We start from the raw sequence: 19,720 nt of genomic DNA, 5'->3' as shown, positions 1-19,720 counted from the left end.
CAATCCATTCAATAATTCTTAGTTGTGCTCTACCTGTTCTCCTTTCGTGCCTCGCTGGCCTGGAGGTCCCTCAGGTCCCTGCAAAATGACACATAATTCATTACGAGAGGCAAAGTCGTTGGTATTGATTAAAACAGTGTAGCTAATAATGTTCATACAGTGTCACCCTTTCCCCCCGGAGTGCCACAGTCTCCTCTCTCCCCCTAAAAGACCAAACACAAGATTAGACTCTTATTTTCTGAGGACAGTAAAACAACCGATAAGCATGTTGCTAAAGCTAAATGTCACCCACCTTGTTACCCTTATAACCTGGTCGACCCTGTAAAGAGTAGTAGGTGAAAGTTTTAAAATCTGCATTTCATCAAATAAGAAGCATGTTACTTGGTAGTAAGAGATTATTTATTTTTTACCTCTGCACCATCACTTCCAGGTCGACCGTCCGAGCCAGACTCCCCCTTATAAAAAAAGAGAACAACATACAATGAGCTGCATACAATCAGACACTAAAATAGTTTGTGTGATGACTTACCCTGCTTCCTTTTAGACCAGGTTGCCCTCTGAAGCCTGGGTCCCCTTTTCTACCCTGGAATTAGTAAAAGTTAAGTCTTGGTTATATCCTAAAAGACGAGATGATCCTTTGTATGTTTGTGATGACGAAATACAGAATAAGTATCTGATAATTTTGGTAAAGAATGCAGTTTTTATACAGAACTCACCGGACTTCCTTGAGGGCCCCTCTCTCCTCTTTCACACAAACAAACTTGGGCCTGTGGACACTGACAGAGAGAGAAAAATACAAAGTAATTGCAACCATATACACAAATTAATCATAGAAGTAAAATGCTGCATTGCATTGGAAGACTTACCCCTTCAAATGCGACTGCACCCTGGATGCAAAACATGAGACAAAAAATGTCAGTGGCAGTTCACTCACTCACTCACAGAAAAGATCAATTTATTAGTTTTGGAGAAACCTTGGTGCCTTCATTTTAGATACTGTCTTCCTTTAACACTGTTGCAAGCTATAACTGTGAATGAATATTTCTGGAACGCAGAACAAGCCATGCCACTCTCTCAGACAGGTCCTGACCTACTGCAGATATTTGACATTTCTGTGCGTGTGGAAAATGCAAAGCAGACGGGAAAGCCCTGTTATGCAGACACAACTGTGTCACTGAGACGTGAACCCGCTTTGAGGACAGAAAGTGCAGAAAAAGAGGGGAATATAAACCCCTCTGCATACTGTTGTCACTGTGATAGGCTGCTGGGTGTGCAGTGGATCATTAGTGCTTCTCAACCATGTGTCAAACCAAACAAATGGGGGAAAATTATATAAAAACATACATATATATATATATATGTATGTTTTTATCCCTTTAATCAATTTATAACCCCTCCGATGTAGAGTCCCAACCCCAAGATCGGGAACACTCTATCGGATGTAGGTCAAACAGTATTTGCAATCACTGCTGCTTTCTTGTGAGGACCCTCTGACATTTTTGATTGGTTGATTTCAATATCTCAAATTAAGTTTAAAGAAGGTGTGTTTCAATGTGGGATGAGACAAACACTCAGGATCAATAAACCCTTTGAAATTCCATCAAGTGCAATCAGAGACATGATAGCGGTCAAGATAAAACATAGCAATGCTTTTTTCATGCTTTTTTCATTGCGAGATACCGCTCATTAACTTAGTTAAGAAGTTATTTGTTAATAATTACTGCTCTGCGTTTGATCTATCCTAACTATTCAGAAGTGTAAAGCCACAGTGCTTAAAGACCAATCCCAGCTCTAAGGTCAATGGTTTTGGACAAAGGACTTAAACCAGAGCTACCGGAGGGAACCCACAAAATCCATACAGAAAGCAACCCCGTTGCTGCTGTATGTGGATGTGGACATGGATAGCCTGTTGTTCTTAACTCTCTCAGTACTGCAGTTAGGCTAAGACTAACAGCACAAAGACAAATCTTGTCACACCACATAGTTTGTTAAGAAAAGTAGACTGAATTTACTTGAAATCGTTTAAACTTTCTGGCACGGATGAAAGCCAAACATTAAAGCCCCCTATGTGTAGATTTTTTATGAGATTATAGCATCTTTCAAATTATTCTGATAGTACGAGGTTTTATTAGTAGAACAAGCATACAATCCACGTGACAATGAATGCAGTCTATGCACTGTTTTTAAACCTTCATTCTCGATGCCCCGGGTTTGATTCGTGGTCTGCCCCAGCGTCTTTGTTTTTGCTACCACCACTAGGGGGCGCCAACGTCAGAAAGTTTCAAATCCTACACATACAGTACAGTAAGGGCTTTAATAATTACAGCCATTATATGGTATACAGGTGTACTACACTGACTTGTAAAGTCAGTCAATACCAGTAACACAATGATCACTACCATGACTTAATACCAACATTTCTTGCTTCTGGGATGAAAAAGAAAACACTCATGTCAAGACATTCTGTCTCAAGGGACTACAAATGAAAAATAGCCTTTTGGCTAATTCTGACATTTTTAATCCATGCAAAATCATGCGCTTTATTAATTTGCACTGTCCCCTTCTTAAATAAACTGAATTGAATTGTTGTTTCTCGTGTTAATACAGGTGCCATCTTAACTGAGGTCATCTCACTTGAAGCCAACACTCACCATCTCTTTGAGCAGCTTCTCCTCTAGCTGAGGATCAAGAAGACTTTGGACAAACTGCTGAGCAGGTGTGCTGGCGATGGCCCGGAGCTTGGCGTTATTCTGTCTCTGCTGGCCGATGTCTGATAAACCAACAGTGAAGAACTTTGTGCCGTGACCTTTGGCCTCTGCTGCAGCTGCAATCACATCGGGGTTACGGGGATGGTCGACCCCGTCAGTCATCAGCACTGCAACCCTGACGCTGTCCGCCGGCGTCTCTTGCACCAGCAGCTGCGAGGCATTGGTGATGGCGTAGGTGGTGTAGGTGCCATGGCCGATGTAGTTCATGGTGCTGACTTGACTGTGAAATGAATCCAGGTCTTTCCAGGCTGAGAATCGGTGCTCTATTGACACAGAGCTGCTGTACTGAAGTGCAGCCATTCGCATCTTCAGCGTCCAGCCGGCTACCTGAAGCATGGAGAGGCGGGTGCTGAAGCTCAACACGAAGGCCTTCTGCTTCTCAAACAGGAATATTTTTGCACTCTCCGAGCTGTCGAGGATGAACGCCACCTCCAGCGAACAAGTCAGACCTATGGGAGAAGGAAACCAACAAAATCTAAGGAGATTGCAGAAATTCACCAGAAGAAGATATGAGAATCTGGTTGCAACTGAATAGTCCTTTTTGTAGATAAGTCCAACCTAATAGAACTGCAAGGGGGAGATGTTCATATACTGGTATATTCCTGCAGTAGAAACGTCGAAACGATTGCACAATTCATTGATTTGAACAGAAAGCAACTATGTTGTTGGTTATATTGAATATATTTCAGTTTTGGACTATTGGTCAGCCAAAACAAGCAAAATCAAGAAGTCATCTCTTAGAAAAACATTTTTTGACATTTTATATACTAAGTAATGAATTAATCAATTTAAAAAAACATATCAAGAGTTTAATATATCCTTAAATGATCGTTAATTGCAGCCCTAGCATGCATTATTGTCTGCCAGTGTCTTTTTACACACACACTTAGGGGCTTTAAATTTAACAAATTTCATGCCAGAAAATTAAAAACATGTATTATTTCACCAGAGAGTTTTAATTGAATGCTGATGCAAAAGTATTTTAATTTTTATGTAAACAATCACAGGACACTCAGACTCTAAAAGGGTTAGGGTTACAGTTCAGTTCTTTAGGGCTGAGCTGCCCTCAAAGCAGAGACGACCTATCTGATCTATTCACTGGCTATCTTTTCAACATTAATCGCAATGTGTACCTGATAATCTGGCCTGATCCTATAGGGGTAATAGATGTTGAAAATGTGAAAACACAGCTATAAATAGGATAATGTAACATGCCAGTGCCAAAGAGTGAGCATGCTGCACATAAAATGTTAGCTGACAAATGGTAATTGGTTGCATTTATATGATGTTTTAATCCAAAGTGGTTTATAAATAGGAAGCTACCATGCAAGGTGCTGGCCTGACCATCAAGAGCAATTTGGGGTTCAGTGTCTTGCCCACGGAAGAGCTGAGGAACAAACCTCCAAATCTCCTGAGCCATGGCGCACCACGATGGTCCCACTGTGACCTGTGAGCTTTGGTTTTGTGGGTTCAATCACTGAGATAAAAAGCTTAATAAGGACTTTAGTTTTAGACCTGAAGTGGGATTTTAACACCAAGGACTTGAGACTTGAGGACCTGACTATTATGCTGGCAGCCATATAATCATTTATCAAATATGCATATGGTTTGCGTATGTGCTGTGAAACTCTGTAAATTATCTGCATGTTTCCTCACATAATCCCACCCAGACATATAAATGTTGCACATAGTAATTGAAGCTGTGTATCTTGAGCTGTGGATGTCGATTGGTCAATGTCTGGTTCTCCTACCTGGAGTCTGTTACACCCGCCCCAGGATACAGTGACCGACCTTCCCCACCAACATGTCTCATTTAAAGAATTACCATTTCCTCCGTCGTCATGTAGCCTGTAGTTGTTCTTGCGCCCTGTCTTTCTTCTCTGGCCTGTGGCCCCGTGTACCAGAGCCAACAGCAGAATGCAGAGCCCCACTCCTCTCCTCAGGTTTCCCCTCAGCAACATTTCCATCCTAGCAGAAAGTAGTTTACAAGACAAAGCAATAAAATGCATAAACTTACAGTGGATGCAAAGCACAAAATATTCAACCAGTATCATAATATTTACCTGTTGTATATGATACTATCATGCATCCTACTAACCACAGCCCAAACAGGGAGCTGTAAAGTGTATGACAGTAATGACAATGAATACCATGATTCACTCAAATTAAACTGCTCCTGATACTGACAATGTGCTTTATAAAATGCCTGCAATGTTAGTGAGACAAAATGTGTAAATGTGTTTAAAGCCAGAGTAATTTGTGCAAATAATTCTTCTAAACATGCTGCAGCCTTTAAATCATCTCTAAAGTAAAGTTGAGTTCAGGTACATTAAAAAGCATCTCTAAATGTAAATGTTTGAATAACATGAATAATGACTTGTCTAAGCCTAGTACACACATTACAGTTGTCATTAAAACTGTAACATGGCACTACAAGTAAACAAATTAAGGGTGCATACTGTTTTAGGCATGCAAAAAAGTTGTTTTACCTAGAATCTCATTTAGCTGCAGTCAGTGCTTGTATTCCAGTCAGCTGTGGCTCTTTGGGGGGCATTTCGCCGCGAAATCAAGTCCTATAAACCGTGCTGAGACAAACTGAGGACCATCAGATGAGCTGGTGTGCTGTGCGTAGCCGGGGGCTCTGGGGCCGCTCCAACATTTCAGCGCTCCAGTTCAGAGCTTGAGGATTGACCGGGAAAGGACTTTATTTTTCCTGACTCTGTGGCTGTTCACTAACACAATATGTTCCTGCAGGAATGTTTTTGGAATATCAGAATAGTGTAGATAGACTACAATTCAGTTTCTCACTCTAAAACGATATCAACATAGCTATTTATCAAAAATAAAGCACCCTACAATGGCGCATACACAATACTCTGTGCGAATATTAAAGGAGCATTGTGGTGTTTTTACGTCAGGGGGCGATGGACAAGACTACCTGTTTCGCTTTTCGAAAAAGTTGCAAGGGTTAATACAGTTTTTGCTTTATGTTTGGGCTGTTGCGCATGGAGATTGTTTGGATGCTGTGCGTAAAAGTCCCAAATGATTTGAGATTATTTTACTTTTCCACTGTCGCCCACTAATGTGAAAACCAGATGTAGTATGATTCCCATGTACAGTACAGATGTTAACCTTGTTTGTAGTAGTAGTAGTAGTAGCAGCAGCCTACTTTTAAAGTGAAATACAGATCCGTGCACACTGATTACATTCCGGAAAGAATATGTTCAAATAATATGCTCAGTCTTAATCGACTGTGTAAAATACTCTGATAATTCGATGGGGTTTGAAATCAGTCCATTGCTTTCCTTTCTGTGGTATTTTCATACACTTTGGTTACGGCACCATCTGGTGGTAAACTGCATGTAGGCCTACACGTAACAGTAAGAGTAACCGGAACCTTGATTATCTGACATTCCGAATATGACGGACATGTTTTGGTGTAACACACAACATTCAGTGGGGCTCGAAGTGCCCCTGCCCGACATGTGCATGGCAAATCGCATTTCACCTGCTCATTTAAACACTGCGTGTTTGTAAGTAACACAGCATCGTTGATATTGTAAAGTGTTAGCAAATGTTTTTGACTGCGAGCTAAATTCGCGCTAGCTAAACGTCCATGCTTTAGCTCGTCCTTCACTCGTTAGCATTGGCTAGCTTAGTTGAGTTAGCATGTCAACAAACTTTGGACTTTAGTTTTCACTACTGTAACACTTCGTCATATAGCAAATTAACTACATCGTTTACTTCACATGGTGCTTTTATTTCAAACAAATACGTTGCTTACTAGCTAGTTAGCATTAGGTTGCCTATTTTTTTGCTATGAAATTAACAATTGTAACGCTCAGATCTACATTAACAGTTCCGCTAATTTACAAGTTAACGTTACTTTTAACATATTTATGGGATTTCTCAGTGCTGTGTTTCTGCCAACATGCACCTATTTCAGTAAGGTGAGGTGTGTATGATCTCACTAGTATTTATCCATGTGCTAACTGCTCTGTCAATCTGTCCAATCTCCAGGTTATAGAAGGCAGAATTCCTTGAGATTCTTCTAGCTGCTTCTGAATCATGAGTGGCTCCAAGCCGGACATCCTGTGGTCTCCTCACCACCCGGACCACTATGTCATCTGTGACTCTGAGCTGGGACTGTACCGTATTGGACCTGTGGGCAGCTCAGAAACCAAGGCTGGCACTCTCCCTCTCTCTGAAGAAACTGCTGCTACTTTACTAGCCATTAACTCTGACACCCCTTACATGAAATGTGTGGCCTGGTACCCAAAGCATGAGCCTGAGTGTTTGCTCGCTGTTGGCCAAGCTAACGGCAGAGTGGTGCTCACCAGTCTGGGTCAGAGCCACAACTCCACATGTAAAGAGCTGGTGGGGAAAGAGTTTGTGCCCAAGCATGCCCGTCAATGCAACACTTTAGCCTGGAACCCGGTGGACAGCAACTTGCTGGCTGCTGGGTTGGACAAGCACCGGGCAGACTTCTCTGTCCTCATATGGGACATTAGCAGTAAGTTTTCTTCAGAGGCCAGTGTAGCCTCTGAGAAGATTCGTCTCTCATCTGTGGATTTGGACTCGAGCTCAGTAGTGACCAAACCATTGTATGAGTTAGGCCAGAACGATGCTTGCCTGTCCCTCTGCTGGCTGCTTCGTGACCCAAAGTTGCTGTTGGCTGGCATGCACCGGAACCTCGCAATATTTGACCTGAGAAACACAAGCCAGAAAACGTTTGTCAACACTAAGGCCATCCAGGGGGTGACGGTCGACCCACACTTCCCTGACCGTGTGGCCTCTTTCTTTGAGGGCCAGGTGGCCATCTGGGATCTGAGGAAGTTTGAGAAGCCCGTGCTCACGCTCACTGAGCAGCCTAAACCGCTCACTAAGGTATGGTGCAGTTTGGCCCCACACTACAGAATTTAAATGCTCTGAGGGCAGAATACAGTTTGTTTTTGAGGAGATGAGAAAAATGTTTAAACTCAGTCCAGGTTAATTGGGATAAGAACTGTGTTGTCAAGGTTTCTTTGGATTCTGAAGATGTAGTTTGTTGTAAAATATTATACAGTAGATTTTATAAGCTGAAAGTTGGCGTTTAATAATTTGATGCTTTCTTTTCTCATCTCAGGTCGCTTGGTGTCCAACCCGTAACGGCCTGCTGGCCACACTGACACGTGACAGCAACATCATACGCTTGTACGACATGCAACACACTCCTACACCCATTGGGGATGAGACGGAGCCCACCATCATCGAGCGAAGCGTGCAGCCCTGTGAAAGCCAGATCGGCAGCTTTGCCTGGCACCCGTCTTCTCAGAACCGCATGGTGGTGGTGTCAGCAGCCAACCGGGTCATGACTGACTTCACCGTGTTCGAACGCATCTCACTGGCCTGGAGCTCCACCACCTCGCTCATGTGGGCGTGTGGCAGACACCTGTACGACTGCGTGGAGGATGGAGCTGAAGGAGTGGAGAGCGTGATTGAGAAAGACATCGCCACTAAGATGAGGCAGAGGGCTCAGTCCAGGTACGGGCACGACACCGTCCAGGTGTGGAGGAACCACCTGCTGGCGGGAGGGAACGATCCCCAGCTGAAGTCTTTGTGGTATGATCTGTTCTATATCCTTTGTGACAGTGAAATGGTGGGAATACCTTCTGAGTGGAGAAGTGATACTGTTTTCATATTTATGTTGGTATAACCGTGATTGTGATATGGTACACCTGCATTTCGATAAATAAAAAAAACATTGATAAGGTAACACAGCTCAGTCTATGTATATTAGTTGTGCTTTACAAGTCCTTATTTAGAGTTTTCTCTCTCCCTTTTCACAGCTAACTAGTCAGATGTGCAGAACAGTCTGAAAGAAAGAAAATATTAATAGAGGTAAATAAAATATAATTAAATAGATTATTATCATAAGTCACTATCTAGAATTATCTGTGAGTATAGCATCTTTGTAACTATTTTGATTGTGTACAGTTAGTTTGGATTAAAATGAGACAATCCCAATGACAATTGGTGGGGGTGAAAACATCCTTGTAATGAAACATATATAGATATGGTTTTGTTTCAATAGGCAGAAACCTACGGTAAGCCTTTATAGATCCTAAATTTTGAAGTTTGTCTTCTATAGTAAGTACTAATTCTTGTTTTGATGGTAAATAGTAAAAATGTCTGATGAATTTCTTGGATTCAGCAGCAGTTTAACTGTGTAACTCTGTTTTTGGTCCAGTTTGAATTTGAGTTATGTGATAAACTTCTGTATTAATTGTTGTTCTTGTGCACCCCGATCTGCCCTTTTTCGTGCTATCATTATGTTGTTTCAGCTACAATATCTGTTACAATTCCTATACAAGTATCACATATGAAGCAGTGTGCAGAGGATATGGAGCTGAAACTGCAGGGGAACAAACAGTCAGTGGTCTACTCTGGTATCAAGAACATTGTAAAGACCAGCTCAGGTAAGTCAGTGACACACTCGTCTGAACCCCATGAAAATTTCATATGATAAATAATAATCCTTGTGAGGAAGAATCAGACCTTAGTTAAATAGCATTTGTAAAAAATAATTAAGATTGATGATACATTGTTAGTACATAATTGCTCATTTTGAAAAAATTGACTTATTTATCGTTCTGTGTATGTCCTCCTGGTTCTCCCAGGCACAAAAGAGAGCCGTAGATGCTGGAACGGTTCAGACCGCCAGACAGATTTGCCGCGGTACGACAGCGAGGAGCGCTGCCTTGCCCTGCGGCTCTGCGGCTGGATGAGCCGGGGTCCCGACATCGGTGTGGAGGTATTCCTGCGATCGCTGGAGCAGGACCGTGAGTGGGAGCGGGCAGCCGCCGTGGCTCTGTTCAACCTGGACATCCGCCGGGCCATCCAGATCCTCAACAAGGGAGCCACCGCTGAGAAGGGTGAGTGCTGCAGCACTGCGGAGGGTGGGAGGGTGTGCGGGTGTAGGCAGAGAGAGGGGAGGGGGATAGGAAGCAGGTGTGTCTTTGAAGCCAAGTGTTGACTGGAAGTAAAATTGTTTCAGACCAAACACATTAAAATGTACCGTAGTCGTTTTTTAAACTGACATACATTTGTATAAACTAATTTCTGTGCTGCAACCAGTGATTCTTTTTTTTTATTATCTATTATTCTGCAGATTAGACCAAGAAAGTAGCATATTCTCACATTTGACAACCTGGAACCATCAAATGTTTGGCATTGGCAATCAATTATTAAAATAGTTGCAGATTACTTTTCTTCCTACCAACACGTTGATTCATTGAATAGACGTAGCTGTAATGTGCTTGGGCTTTTGTTTTGTTTTTTTATCGTCTTTGGCAAAATGAAATTATACATGTAGTGGTTCAAAATGAAGCAGGAGCGGTAAAAATCCAACCAATTTAATAATCAAAAACTTTTAAACCGACTTTTCTCTCTCGCCAACCGAGATCCCATTGATTTACACTGCACAGGGACCTGCCACTGCATTATTGTTTGTTTTCTTGCCATGCTGCTTCAACAGGAAATTATGTAGGCAACACTTATAAAGCGATTTTTTTTAAGATTATTTTTTTGGGGCTTTTCCCTTTATTATATAGTGACAGTGGATAGACAGGAAAGGGAGAGAGAGATGGGGGATGACACTCAGCAAAGAGCAGCAGGTCGGATTCGAACCCGCGCCGCTGTAGGACTCAGCCAACATGGGGCGAACTAGTCACTTACTGGGTGAGCTAGAGGCCGCCCCATAAAGCGATTTTGACTAAGGACTCAGGTCTAGAGCGTGTATAAAAAACAGCTTAGAAATGTGTTAAACCTATTATTGTACTCTCCTGATAAACATAGTTTATATCTTAGTGTGCTAAGTGCCTCTTTTTCTTCAGAGCCTTTTAACAAATGAAGTTAAGGTCTTAAGGAATTTCAAAAATGGAACAGCAGGAGAACCTTGTTTTTCACACAACACTCATCCTGCAGTGCCTTTCACACTGAGGTCTAATGAGAAGGGCGAGAGAAGGCTGTTGTTTACACACGTCTCTTGGCTTAGAAAAAATTCCACCAGTGTAGGCCAAACGTTTTTGTGCCGTGTGTTCTACCGAGTGTTTCCTGAACATGACTGATGGTGATTCATTAGATAAGGTGTGTCAGCAGAGACATCTCAACAGTAAGTGTTTTTTTTTAATTTTTTTTTTTTTTTTTATTAAACAGCAGCTCTGACTCAGTGTACTGATTCTCATCTGCACACTTATACAAGCATTAAGTCATCATGTAGTCTGACATGTACCCAGCCTGCTTTTTTTTTTTTAATATATTTATATTATATAATTATCAATAATATATATAATCTGCAGGCCAACTGAAACCTGCTTTTCTTACTTTTGCAAAGAAAGCCATTACAACAGTTTAATTTTTTTTTAATTTGCTAAAAAAGGTACCATGTACCAATAGTTTTCTTATTCGCTCTCTTGCAGAGTTAGATGAGAAGATCAAAATCACTCTGTCCGCGAAATAAAAGGCTACAGTCATGAGATGCTGATCTTATCATAAATCTAAGTCTGGCTCTATCTAAAAGGGGGGGGGATACACTTACTTCACCTATACAACTCACTAATTAAAGTGTTATATCTAAGCTAATCTAAACATTTTGGTTTTAACCATAGACTGTAAAAAGGTTCTAACGTGTAAATGAGAAGAGCTTTAGATGTGCTGGTAAGTGATTTTTTTTTTTTTACCTTTGGACAGAACCATGCTGGATGTGTCCCCCTGCGTCCTGTCTTTATGCTAAGCTAAGCTAACTGGCTGCTGGCTGTAGCTACAGACATGAGAGGGGTATCAGTCTTTTCATCTAACTCTTGGCAAGGAAACGAATAAGCGTATTTTCCAAAATGTCAAGCTACTTTTCAATGTTTGAATGAGTTTTACATCACTTTGGCCTTTGAAGCCTTTTATGAACACGTTGTTAAACAATACACGACCATCAGTATCCACACGTTGTCTGTACCTTTTCTGTTGCTTGAAGGTGCTTGAAATCTCTTTCTTTAGTTTTGTTTAAATGCTACTCCCCGATGAAGGAGACCACCGATGACCAAAGATTGATGGGATTGTTTTTAATGTGAACTAACCATAAAACGAAGGGCTTTTTGAAATAATTCCTTTGTCTTGGAACTTATTTTTGAACGTGCCACAAAGCTAGCTCGCCTTGAACAATTGTCTCAGAAGTGCCATCAAAAAACTTTTTTTTTGTCCAACCACAGATGCAGCACTTACAGTAAAGACTTTTCACATAGTGACTAAACCTGCATGTCTGACTCCCTCTCATTCCCAGGTGACCTGAACCTAAACGTGGTTGCCATGGCACTGTCAGGCTACACCGACGAGAAGTCCTCCCTGTGGAGGGAGATGTGCAGCTCTCTGAGGCTGCAGCTGAAGAACCCCTACCTTTGCGTCATGTTTGCCTTTCTCACCAGTGAGCCTGGAGCCTATGATGGCGTGCTGGTATTGAACCTCTTACTATCATGGGATTTTATAGCTCTATTGCAAACACAGGGAAAGTTGGTGAAAAGAAAAGATGTTTAAATTGGCACTCTTTTCTCACTGAACAGTAGCTGTTTTGTTCCCACTTTATGAAAATTTTTACATATTCTTAACACTGTGATGAATAGGTAGTTAATACTCCAGTGGTCTTTATTGGGGAATTCCTCAGGTGCACAGGAAGAAATGTGTTTCAAGCCATAAAACACCTCACAGAAAATGTGCCTGTGCCCAGGACAGAGTGTATGTTTGTGCTTTTTTCCTCCCTCTGTTGCATCAGATGCTGGCCACCAGCTGCTGTTACATTTATTTATCTCTTTAGACCTTATGCTGGCCAGAAATGATGACTCCATGGTAAGAACATTTAGTCAGTCAGTTGATTAGGTGTAAAAGAATTTTCTGCAGAGCAGTGACACAGGGCAGATGTTGTAACATTACAAGCTAATCATTTTTTTGTGCCAGTATGGAGACACATATGCTATGTACTGGATGTAAGAAGCTTGTTGCAAACTGAATCTCTCACTCTCTCCCCCCCCCAATGACAAGAGAAGATGAGATTCTTTGTCTGTATTTCAGTATGAGAGCAGTGTTGCTGTACGGGACCGAGTTGCCTTTGCCTGTATGTTTCTCAGTGACGCACAGGTAACACAACAGCAGATTATGTCCTCATGACACCATACTGTAGTTATGCATATGTCTCATCCTGTAACACAATTTCCTAATGAATTTCTTTTTAAAAGTGCATGGTTGTGTTGCATTCTTCTCTGATTTGATCAACTTGAATATTTGGCTGCAGCTGCCTCGATACATGGACAAACTAACCAATGAGATGAAGGAGGCGGGCAACCTGGAGGGCATCCTGCTGACGGGTTTGTCTAAAGATGGCGTAGACCTCATGGAGAGCCACGTGGACCGCACTGGAGATGTCCAGACTGCCAGCTTCTGCATGCTAAAGGTTCACAAAAACAGACACATTATGCAAAGTTGGAATTTATGGACATTAACTGCTGAATGATAACATCATGTTTTCTAAGGCAACAGTAACAACAATACTTTTCTTCAACCATACTTGAAGCAGGTTACTGTTTATTGTTTGTGGATCAATTGAACCTGTCTGTGCAACACAGTCTTTGTACGTTGGATTAAATGCAAAATGCTATTTGAACTTGTGTTGTGCGATGCAAACTGCAGATTGGGTAAGTACAGGGAAGGTACAGGGACCAGCCCTAAGAAGCTACAGTAAATGAGCCCAAAATCAAATGTTTAATCAGTAACCTAAATGAACTAAACATAAAACTGCAACAAAGAAGAAGAAAAAAGGAACTCTCTGTCTAATCTCACCCTTTGAGAAATCTAGGCACGTGCTAAAACTTGCCCCTTCATTTCTAAAAGTACACAGCTGTTATTCTCAACACAATCTCCACCTCCAATAACAATATGATGCAAGCCTCTTTGGAGTTGTTTGCTCTCATGCATTGGTTTCCATAAAGAAGACTGGAAAGTGGTGGTGAAACCGGTCTGTAACTTATTCACTTGCTGTAGAATACCTCTCTTGGTTTGCTTTAGTTTTTTTTCTTGTTCTAACCTGCTATTGAATAGAGCACTGCAGTGTACAAGGCATCCACCACCTGTGCAATAATTGCACATACATATACACAAACATGTATCCATTCCTCTAGAGGGATGGGTGCAGGAAGAGGTAGGAAGGGTGAGAGTTGTAGAAGCTATTTTGTTCAAGTAAACTTTGACTATTTGTTTTTGTGACATGCTTCACCATGCTATGTGCAAAATGAAGTAATAATGTGAAAGAAAACTATTTTTCCAACAGGGTTCCCCAGGTGAAGTGTTGAAAGACCCTCGAGTCCAATGCTGGATCGAAAACTACCGCAACCTGTTGGATGCATGGAGATTCTGGCACAAACGGGCCGAGTTTGACATCTATAGAGGCAAACTGGACCCCAGCTCCAAGCCACTGGCCCAGGTAACGGACAGCTTCTAAATAATTGTAGCGCTGAAATGAAATCGACTGACGGAAAATTCTAATACTTTTTATCCATTTATCAACAGAAAATGTAAACGTTCACCGAATTTTTTCATTTGTTTTACATGTTTTATGTCGTAATTTGAATGTTTTTGGGGTTGTAGACTGTTGGTTGAACAAAACAAGGAATTTTTAAGATGTCCTTTTTGGCTCTGGGAAATTGTCCTGAACATGATCCACTATTTCCTGACATTTCACACAGTAAACGATTAATTTGAAAATCATGAAGAGATTAATAATTGATGAAAAGAATCATAGGTTGCAGCCATAAATACTTGTATTTCATCATGCTAATCATTATAGGTTAGTGGATAAGTTTTGATACCATTTTCAGAAATGAAATATGTTTCAGTGTTTCCCATACATTAATTTATTTGTGGCGGCCCGCCACATTATCAACATTGACCATTGCTTTTCACATGGAGCCTAACGTTCGCTACGATAGCTGACGTAAACGTTAGCTAACGTTAGCGCTTGTTCCAGTGGACAAGCGTAACATCAATTAAGTTAACTTTAACCAGCCGTTCTATGTGAAAAAACAACGGCGGCGAGAAACAGACTTACCTCGCTGTTTAGGAGTCCCAGGTGAACTCATGGAAGATATTACCGTATGCTATCTGTGTGGGGATGCCAGGCTTTTGAGCAGTGTGCTGTGGACATTCTCTCCAGATAACATGTACGTAACCCTCTCCTTGCTCCCTCGCCTCCACCCCAAAAGAGTGACAAAAAAAAAGAAAAAAACGACATGGAGAAAATACTCAAAATATTGTCATTGAAAAACACATCAGAATCCCCAAAAATATAAAAATAAAATAATTTTTAAATGCCTACAAAACATTCAGCTACCACCACAAATAAGATCAAATTTTGTAGGAACCACTGTTTGCTATTTCAGTAAAACAGGACACTCTCCTCCTGACTCTAATGTAATAGGGCACTGGCAAACTCGAAGCAGTCTGTCCTGTTCGTTAACTGTCTGAAATATTAGTTCCCTCATAACAAAGAGAACGCTCGTACTGTTTATTATAGCACAGGTAGTTTGTGCCAAGCTCGAAACACCCACAGCTCTGCTCAATTCTTGTCATTAAACCTGTGTTCTCAATCTTTGTCATTTTCTCTGTTTCAGATAGTACACATGTTGTACTTTAGGAGACCCTTTTATAAAGCCTTATACTAAAAATGTTTTTATGTGTGATTATGAGTACGCTGTTGCTGCAAGCAAACCTCGGCACTACCTAACTGCCCCACTGACATTCCAATATTACCAGTTATTGGGTTTATTGCTGTACTATCTAATGCTTATCTTGCTCCCCCTTCAAAGTGAAAATCCGACAGCTGGCGGACGTGGGCTCGTTGGTTTTACATTCATGTTCACCGGTTCTTATCAACTGACCTTTGTGTTTGTTCTTTTGCGACAGGTGTTTGTGAGCTGCAACTTCTGTGGCAAGTCTATCTCCTACAGCTGCTCGGCGATGCCCCACCAAGGCCGCGGCTTCAGCCAGTACGGTGTCAGCGGATCACCTACCAAGTCAAAAGTCACGAGTTGCCCTGGCTGCAGGAAACCGCTGCCACGTTGTGCCCTCTGCCTCATGAACATGGGAACACCTGTTTCTAATTGCCCAGGTAAACTGGCCTGTGTGGAGTGTGTAGACAGATGCTCAGCAGATATTTTTAGCAACAGGCAGGCATCTTGGAGCAGCTTAAGTGTCTGTAATACTTAACTGAGCAATTGCAGGGGAAATTGTGTGGACTTTGATCAGCATTTAGAGGCAGTTGCACCTGGACGTTCAGTGGCCAATGCGGTTCTCGTATTGCTGTGATGTCACACATACCAACGTTGAAATAGATAGTCAAATTTTTATTGATTGTAAATATTGACTTGTGGATACATCTTTTCTGGCAGGAACAGGGAAGTCAGATGAGAAGGTCGACTTGACAAGGGAGAACAAACTCGCTCAGTTCAACAACTGGTTCACCTGGTGTCACAACTGTCGACACGGCGGGCATGCTGGCCACATGCTCAGCTGGTTCAGGTGAGACTCTCACTGGATGCTGCACGTGTGGATCATTTGCAGATATATGTGAACAGGGTTCCTGCTATGGTCTGTGTACCTTCTGTTCATTGGATTTATATTTCTGAAGCAAAATTACAAAAAACAATCCAATATCCATTAGTACAAAATACAAAATGGGGCTTTTTTTCAAAGATATCAAGAGTTGATAGCAATAGAAATCAGACATGATTCAAGATGAGAGTTAGGCATACATTGGGGGTGTTCAGAAAGTGTCTGCAGATTATGGTATGGTCAACGATAATGCTTGTCGTTATTGGAGATCCTTTTAAACCCAAAGTGTACACGTGCTGTGAACAAAACATTTCCTCTCTCTGTGATTATCGTGGAAGGCAAAGTGATTCTACTTCTACTATTCTGCTTTTATAAAAAGTCTGTACTGCTCTTAACTACCTATGTTGGGATCCTGTTAAAGAAGGATGTATAAACTTGTTGGTGAGGAGGCAATGATGGCATCCTCTTTAATGGTAAAGCTAATCCTCTTGTTTTCCTTAAACAGTATGATGATAGTTATCTATTACTGACAAAGGCAATGTTGAATAAAAATGATGTGCCTGTGGCAAAACTATTTAAATGAAAATACAGAAATTCAAGCCATAGCAATAAAACAATTTTTCCAAAATTCCATTTTTAGATTTTTAGAAAATGTCAATTAATGGAAGGTACACTGACCTGCTGTGGCCTTCTGTGTTCTTGTGGCTAGCACATACAAACCTGTAACTTGTTTTTTTAATTGAACTTCCTGTGTCCATTACAGAGACCACACAGAGTGCCCAGTGTCTGCTTGCACATGTAAATGCATGCAGCTGGACACCACAGGGAACCTGGTGCCTTCAGACAGCAGCTAAACAGGAGACGCTTGTCAAAAAGAGAAGCCAAACATCAGCCCGAAGCCAACCAGTGCAGGTTCACTGCTGGCACCTGCCACACCGACAACTGGGCAAGGGACAAAGGGTGCCAGCAGTGTCCTTCTCTGAAGTGGCTGCTTAAATAGAATGACATACTGATAAGTTATAGTCTAGTGAATGTAATGTTGTAACAGAGCTCTATATGAAGAAGGGAGGCAGTGTGTGTTACTGATCTGACTAACTGAATCAATGACAGAAAGGGAGCGAATGCAAACTCACTGCTCTGCTAATGTAAATCCCACTCAGGAGAAATACAAGAGGCTCTGCTGTAATCAGCCTCTTCCAATCTAACCTGAATCAGGCTTATGGTTTTATTGTGATCTATTAAACAAATCAAATGTCCACTCACACATCAGGTTGTAAAGATGTGATCACAGGTGCCAATATGTCCAAGCTATATTTTGTGGTGTTTTAATACGCTATTTAACGTCTGTGTTTGTTTTACGGAAGGATCTTCACATACCTCATGAAAGCATTGTTCGGGGTGAAGGATGGTACCCCAGGTGACAGAGCGGAGTGTAGCGCACAATAAAAAAAATATCTCTTGCTCTCTTCATGTTCCTCTGTGCCACTCTTCATCTGGCACTGTGCGGGAGGGTTTCCATTGTGAGGGGTGGTTTTGGGGGAGAGGATGAGGAATCAGAGAAGGTAGGGGTGATGAGGAAGATGGGTGGGAGGGTGCGTCTGTATTCACCAGCCTACTCCAGGCCTGTGGTCCATGAAAGAAGCTCGCCAGAAAACAGCAGCTGCTCGGCATTCTGACAAGACCCTCCAGATTGTTCCCCTCATAAAGAACCTCAGCTGCCGGAACAGTATTGACTCAAAGAGAGGGCGAGAGAACAGACAGCCTGAGCCCTGTACCCCCCTCCTACACCCTCCGACATACACAGACTTGCCCTCTTTTTCTTTCTCCCTCTCTGTGGTGCCCAAATTGCACCCAAAAACTATGCATACCACACATCAATCCAAGGATGGGCGCCGTCTGCAGGGGGACGGCCGTGTGTAAGCCGCATTGTAAATGGGTTTTCTCTCTTTCTCTGCCACCCTCCCCACTCTAGGGAGGCATTGTAAGTGAGAGGCGGCCTGCACCAGAGCTGGCTAAATCACTTAGTCATGGAGTAGGGAGGAGGAGGTGAGGATGAGGGGGGCACAGGAGCTACTGTATGCCGCTTTCACCAGAATTTCTAACCGGTGTGGGAGGTTTTATAGGACTGCATGCCCTTTTGTGAACTATTTTGGAGTGGGGCTGACAAATTGGCGAGCCGTGTAGCATCCCGAAAAACAGGGTGGCTGGAATTTCATCCTTTCAGTGTTTCTTGTGTTTGCCTTTTAAATAAATTCCGACTGACAAATTGGAGCACCGCTGAATGGGCTTTTTTCTAAAAGTTTACATGGTTTATTTTTACATTATCATGTGTTATAGACACAGATGGCATGGGTTTTCTATCATGTGCGTTCTTTATCTTTGCTTGAAAGCATTGAGTCACGCATTATTCTCCCATGGGAACTCCCACAGAATCACAGACCATCAGTGCAGGCAGAAAGATGGACACTATTGAAAAACAGATACACAATAGATTTTGGACCTCAGAACTAGACAAGTAATATACATATCCATATTAGATTGAAAGTCAATTCTTCCCTTGGAAATAGCAGTTGGTTGTAGTAGATGCTGGAGTTTATCCTCTGGAGCTTTCAATCACATCACAATCTTCCTCAGCACATGGAGTTTGCCCAGTTGTTTTTACTGACTTCTCGTGCATGTTGGCTTAAAAGTTGAGACTGAAATTCACTGTTGACCTTGAAAAACAGCAGTTAATGAACAATCTCACCACAATCAGCATGAGCTTTATTGGCTGAGTAGGTTTAAGCATATACATATAGTCCAGAACAAATGCACTGAAAGATACACAGACAGACATACAGCTCAAACAAGGCTAAACAAAGAAAAGTGAACACAAACAACTACTTCGGTAGTTATTCCAGTAACTTGTGTATTCAATGCTGGAATAAATATTGTTTGGATAATGTAAGTGAATTTAGTCCATTCTCAATGGAAAAACAAGGAAATTAACCATTACATTTCCATAACAATTGGGCAAACGCCATCTGCTGAGGAAGATCGTGTAATAATGATAGAAAGCTCCAGAACAGCTACTAATGGACATCCCCAACTGTAATATGTATTTGATAATATATATATGTAATATATATTGAATACAGGAGCATACACGCTGAATTCACGAGCATTATTTTTACATCTTAATTTTCACACAAAAAACTTTACCCACACTGTTAAGACAGTTCTTACCTGATTGGATGAAAGTACGATCCAATGAAAACTTCCACCAATCAGACCCGTTTCTGTGCAACGCCAAGATCCAATAAAAAGCTTAGAAGTGAGGAGCGTAG

The 19,720-nt window shown here is 41.7% G+C and overlaps 2 protein-coding genes and 1 long non-coding RNA gene across 8 annotated transcripts in view; 1 reads left to right on the top strand and 2 right to left on the bottom strand.

The window, feature by feature from the left end:
• The window catches only part of LOC116036117 (collagen alpha-1(XXVIII) chain-like), a 28,378-nt gene extending 22,731 nt beyond the window's left edge, over positions 1-5,647 (bottom strand). The window contains exons 1-11 of one of the 2 annotated variants that reach the window (XM_031279585.2): positions 5,258-5,647; positions 4,594-4,736; positions 3,331-3,335; positions 2,652-3,233; positions 867-887; positions 717-776; positions 530-583; positions 411-455; positions 293-319; positions 159-203; positions 34-78 (exon numbers count right to left, since the gene is read on the bottom strand). In XM_031279585.2, coding sequence (XP_031135445.1) covers positions 34-78; positions 159-203; positions 293-319; positions 411-455; positions 530-583; positions 717-776; positions 867-887; positions 2,652-3,233; positions 3,331-3,335; positions 4,594-4,735 — 1,026 coding nt within the window. In that variant the 5' untranslated portion in view covers position 4,736; positions 5,258-5,647. The remainder of the gene's footprint in view (positions 1-33; positions 79-158; positions 204-292; positions 320-410; positions 456-529; positions 584-716; positions 777-866; positions 888-2,651; positions 3,234-3,330; positions 3,336-4,593; positions 4,737-5,257) is intronic. The other variant, XM_031279586.2, reaches the window with a different exon arrangement.
• Positions 5,648-6,143: 496 nt separating this feature from the next.
• Positions 6,144-18,661, top strand: mios (missing oocyte, meiosis regulator, homolog (Drosophila)). 5 transcript variants are annotated; one of them, XM_031279629.2, is made up of 12 exons: positions 6,144-6,301; positions 6,789-7,655; positions 7,894-8,383; positions 9,128-9,226; positions 9,428-9,682; positions 12,082-12,251; positions 12,864-12,929; positions 13,084-13,242; positions 14,116-14,268; positions 15,747-15,951; positions 16,232-16,361; positions 17,158-18,661. In XM_031279629.2, the coding sequence occupies exons 2-12, from the start codon at positions 6,837-6,839 to the stop codon at positions 17,246-17,248; spliced, it is 2,637 nt and encodes an 878-aa protein (XP_031135489.1). In that variant the 5' UTR covers positions 6,144-6,301; positions 6,789-6,836; the 3' UTR covers positions 17,249-18,661. The 5 variants fall into 5 exon arrangements, with proteins under 5 accessions (XP_031135489.1, XP_031135490.1, XP_031135486.1 ...); XM_031279630.2 differs by having other exon boundaries at positions 6,165-6,305; positions 16,238-16,361; XM_031279626.2 differs by having other exon boundaries at positions 6,166-6,305.
• Positions 17,483-19,701, bottom strand: LOC116036143. The gene is made up of 2 exons (XR_004898636.1): positions 19,620-19,701; positions 17,483-19,108 (listed from the first exon to the last, which is right to left on the bottom strand). It is a non-coding gene; the product is annotated as an uncharacterized LOC116036143 (long non-coding RNA).
• Between the last annotated feature and the right edge of the window lie 19 nt (positions 19,702-19,720).

The sequence above is a fragment of the Sander lucioperca genome, chromosome 10 (assembly GCF_008315115.2).
Source record: "Sander lucioperca isolate FBNREF2018 chromosome 10, SLUC_FBN_1.2, whole genome shotgun sequence".
NCBI classification, from domain to species: domain Eukaryota; kingdom Metazoa; phylum Chordata; class Actinopteri; order Perciformes; family Percidae; genus Sander; species Sander lucioperca.
Note: the sequence above shows the minus strand (reverse complement) of the source record. Positions and strands in the feature narration are given on the sequence as shown.

Coding starts and splice junctions, on each gene's coding strand:
- mios (XM_031279629.2), top strand. CDS start 6,837: ATGAGTGGCTCCAAGCCGGACATCCTGTGGTCTCCTCACCACCCGGAC. Junction 13,243..14,115: donor CCAGCTTCTGCATGCTAAAG/GTTCACAAAAAC, acceptor TTTTTCCAACAG/GGTTCCCCAGGTGAAGTGTT. Junction 14,269..15,746: donor GCTCCAAGCCACTGGCCCAG/GTAACGGACAGC, acceptor CTTTTGCGACAG/GTGTTTGTGAGCTGCAACTT.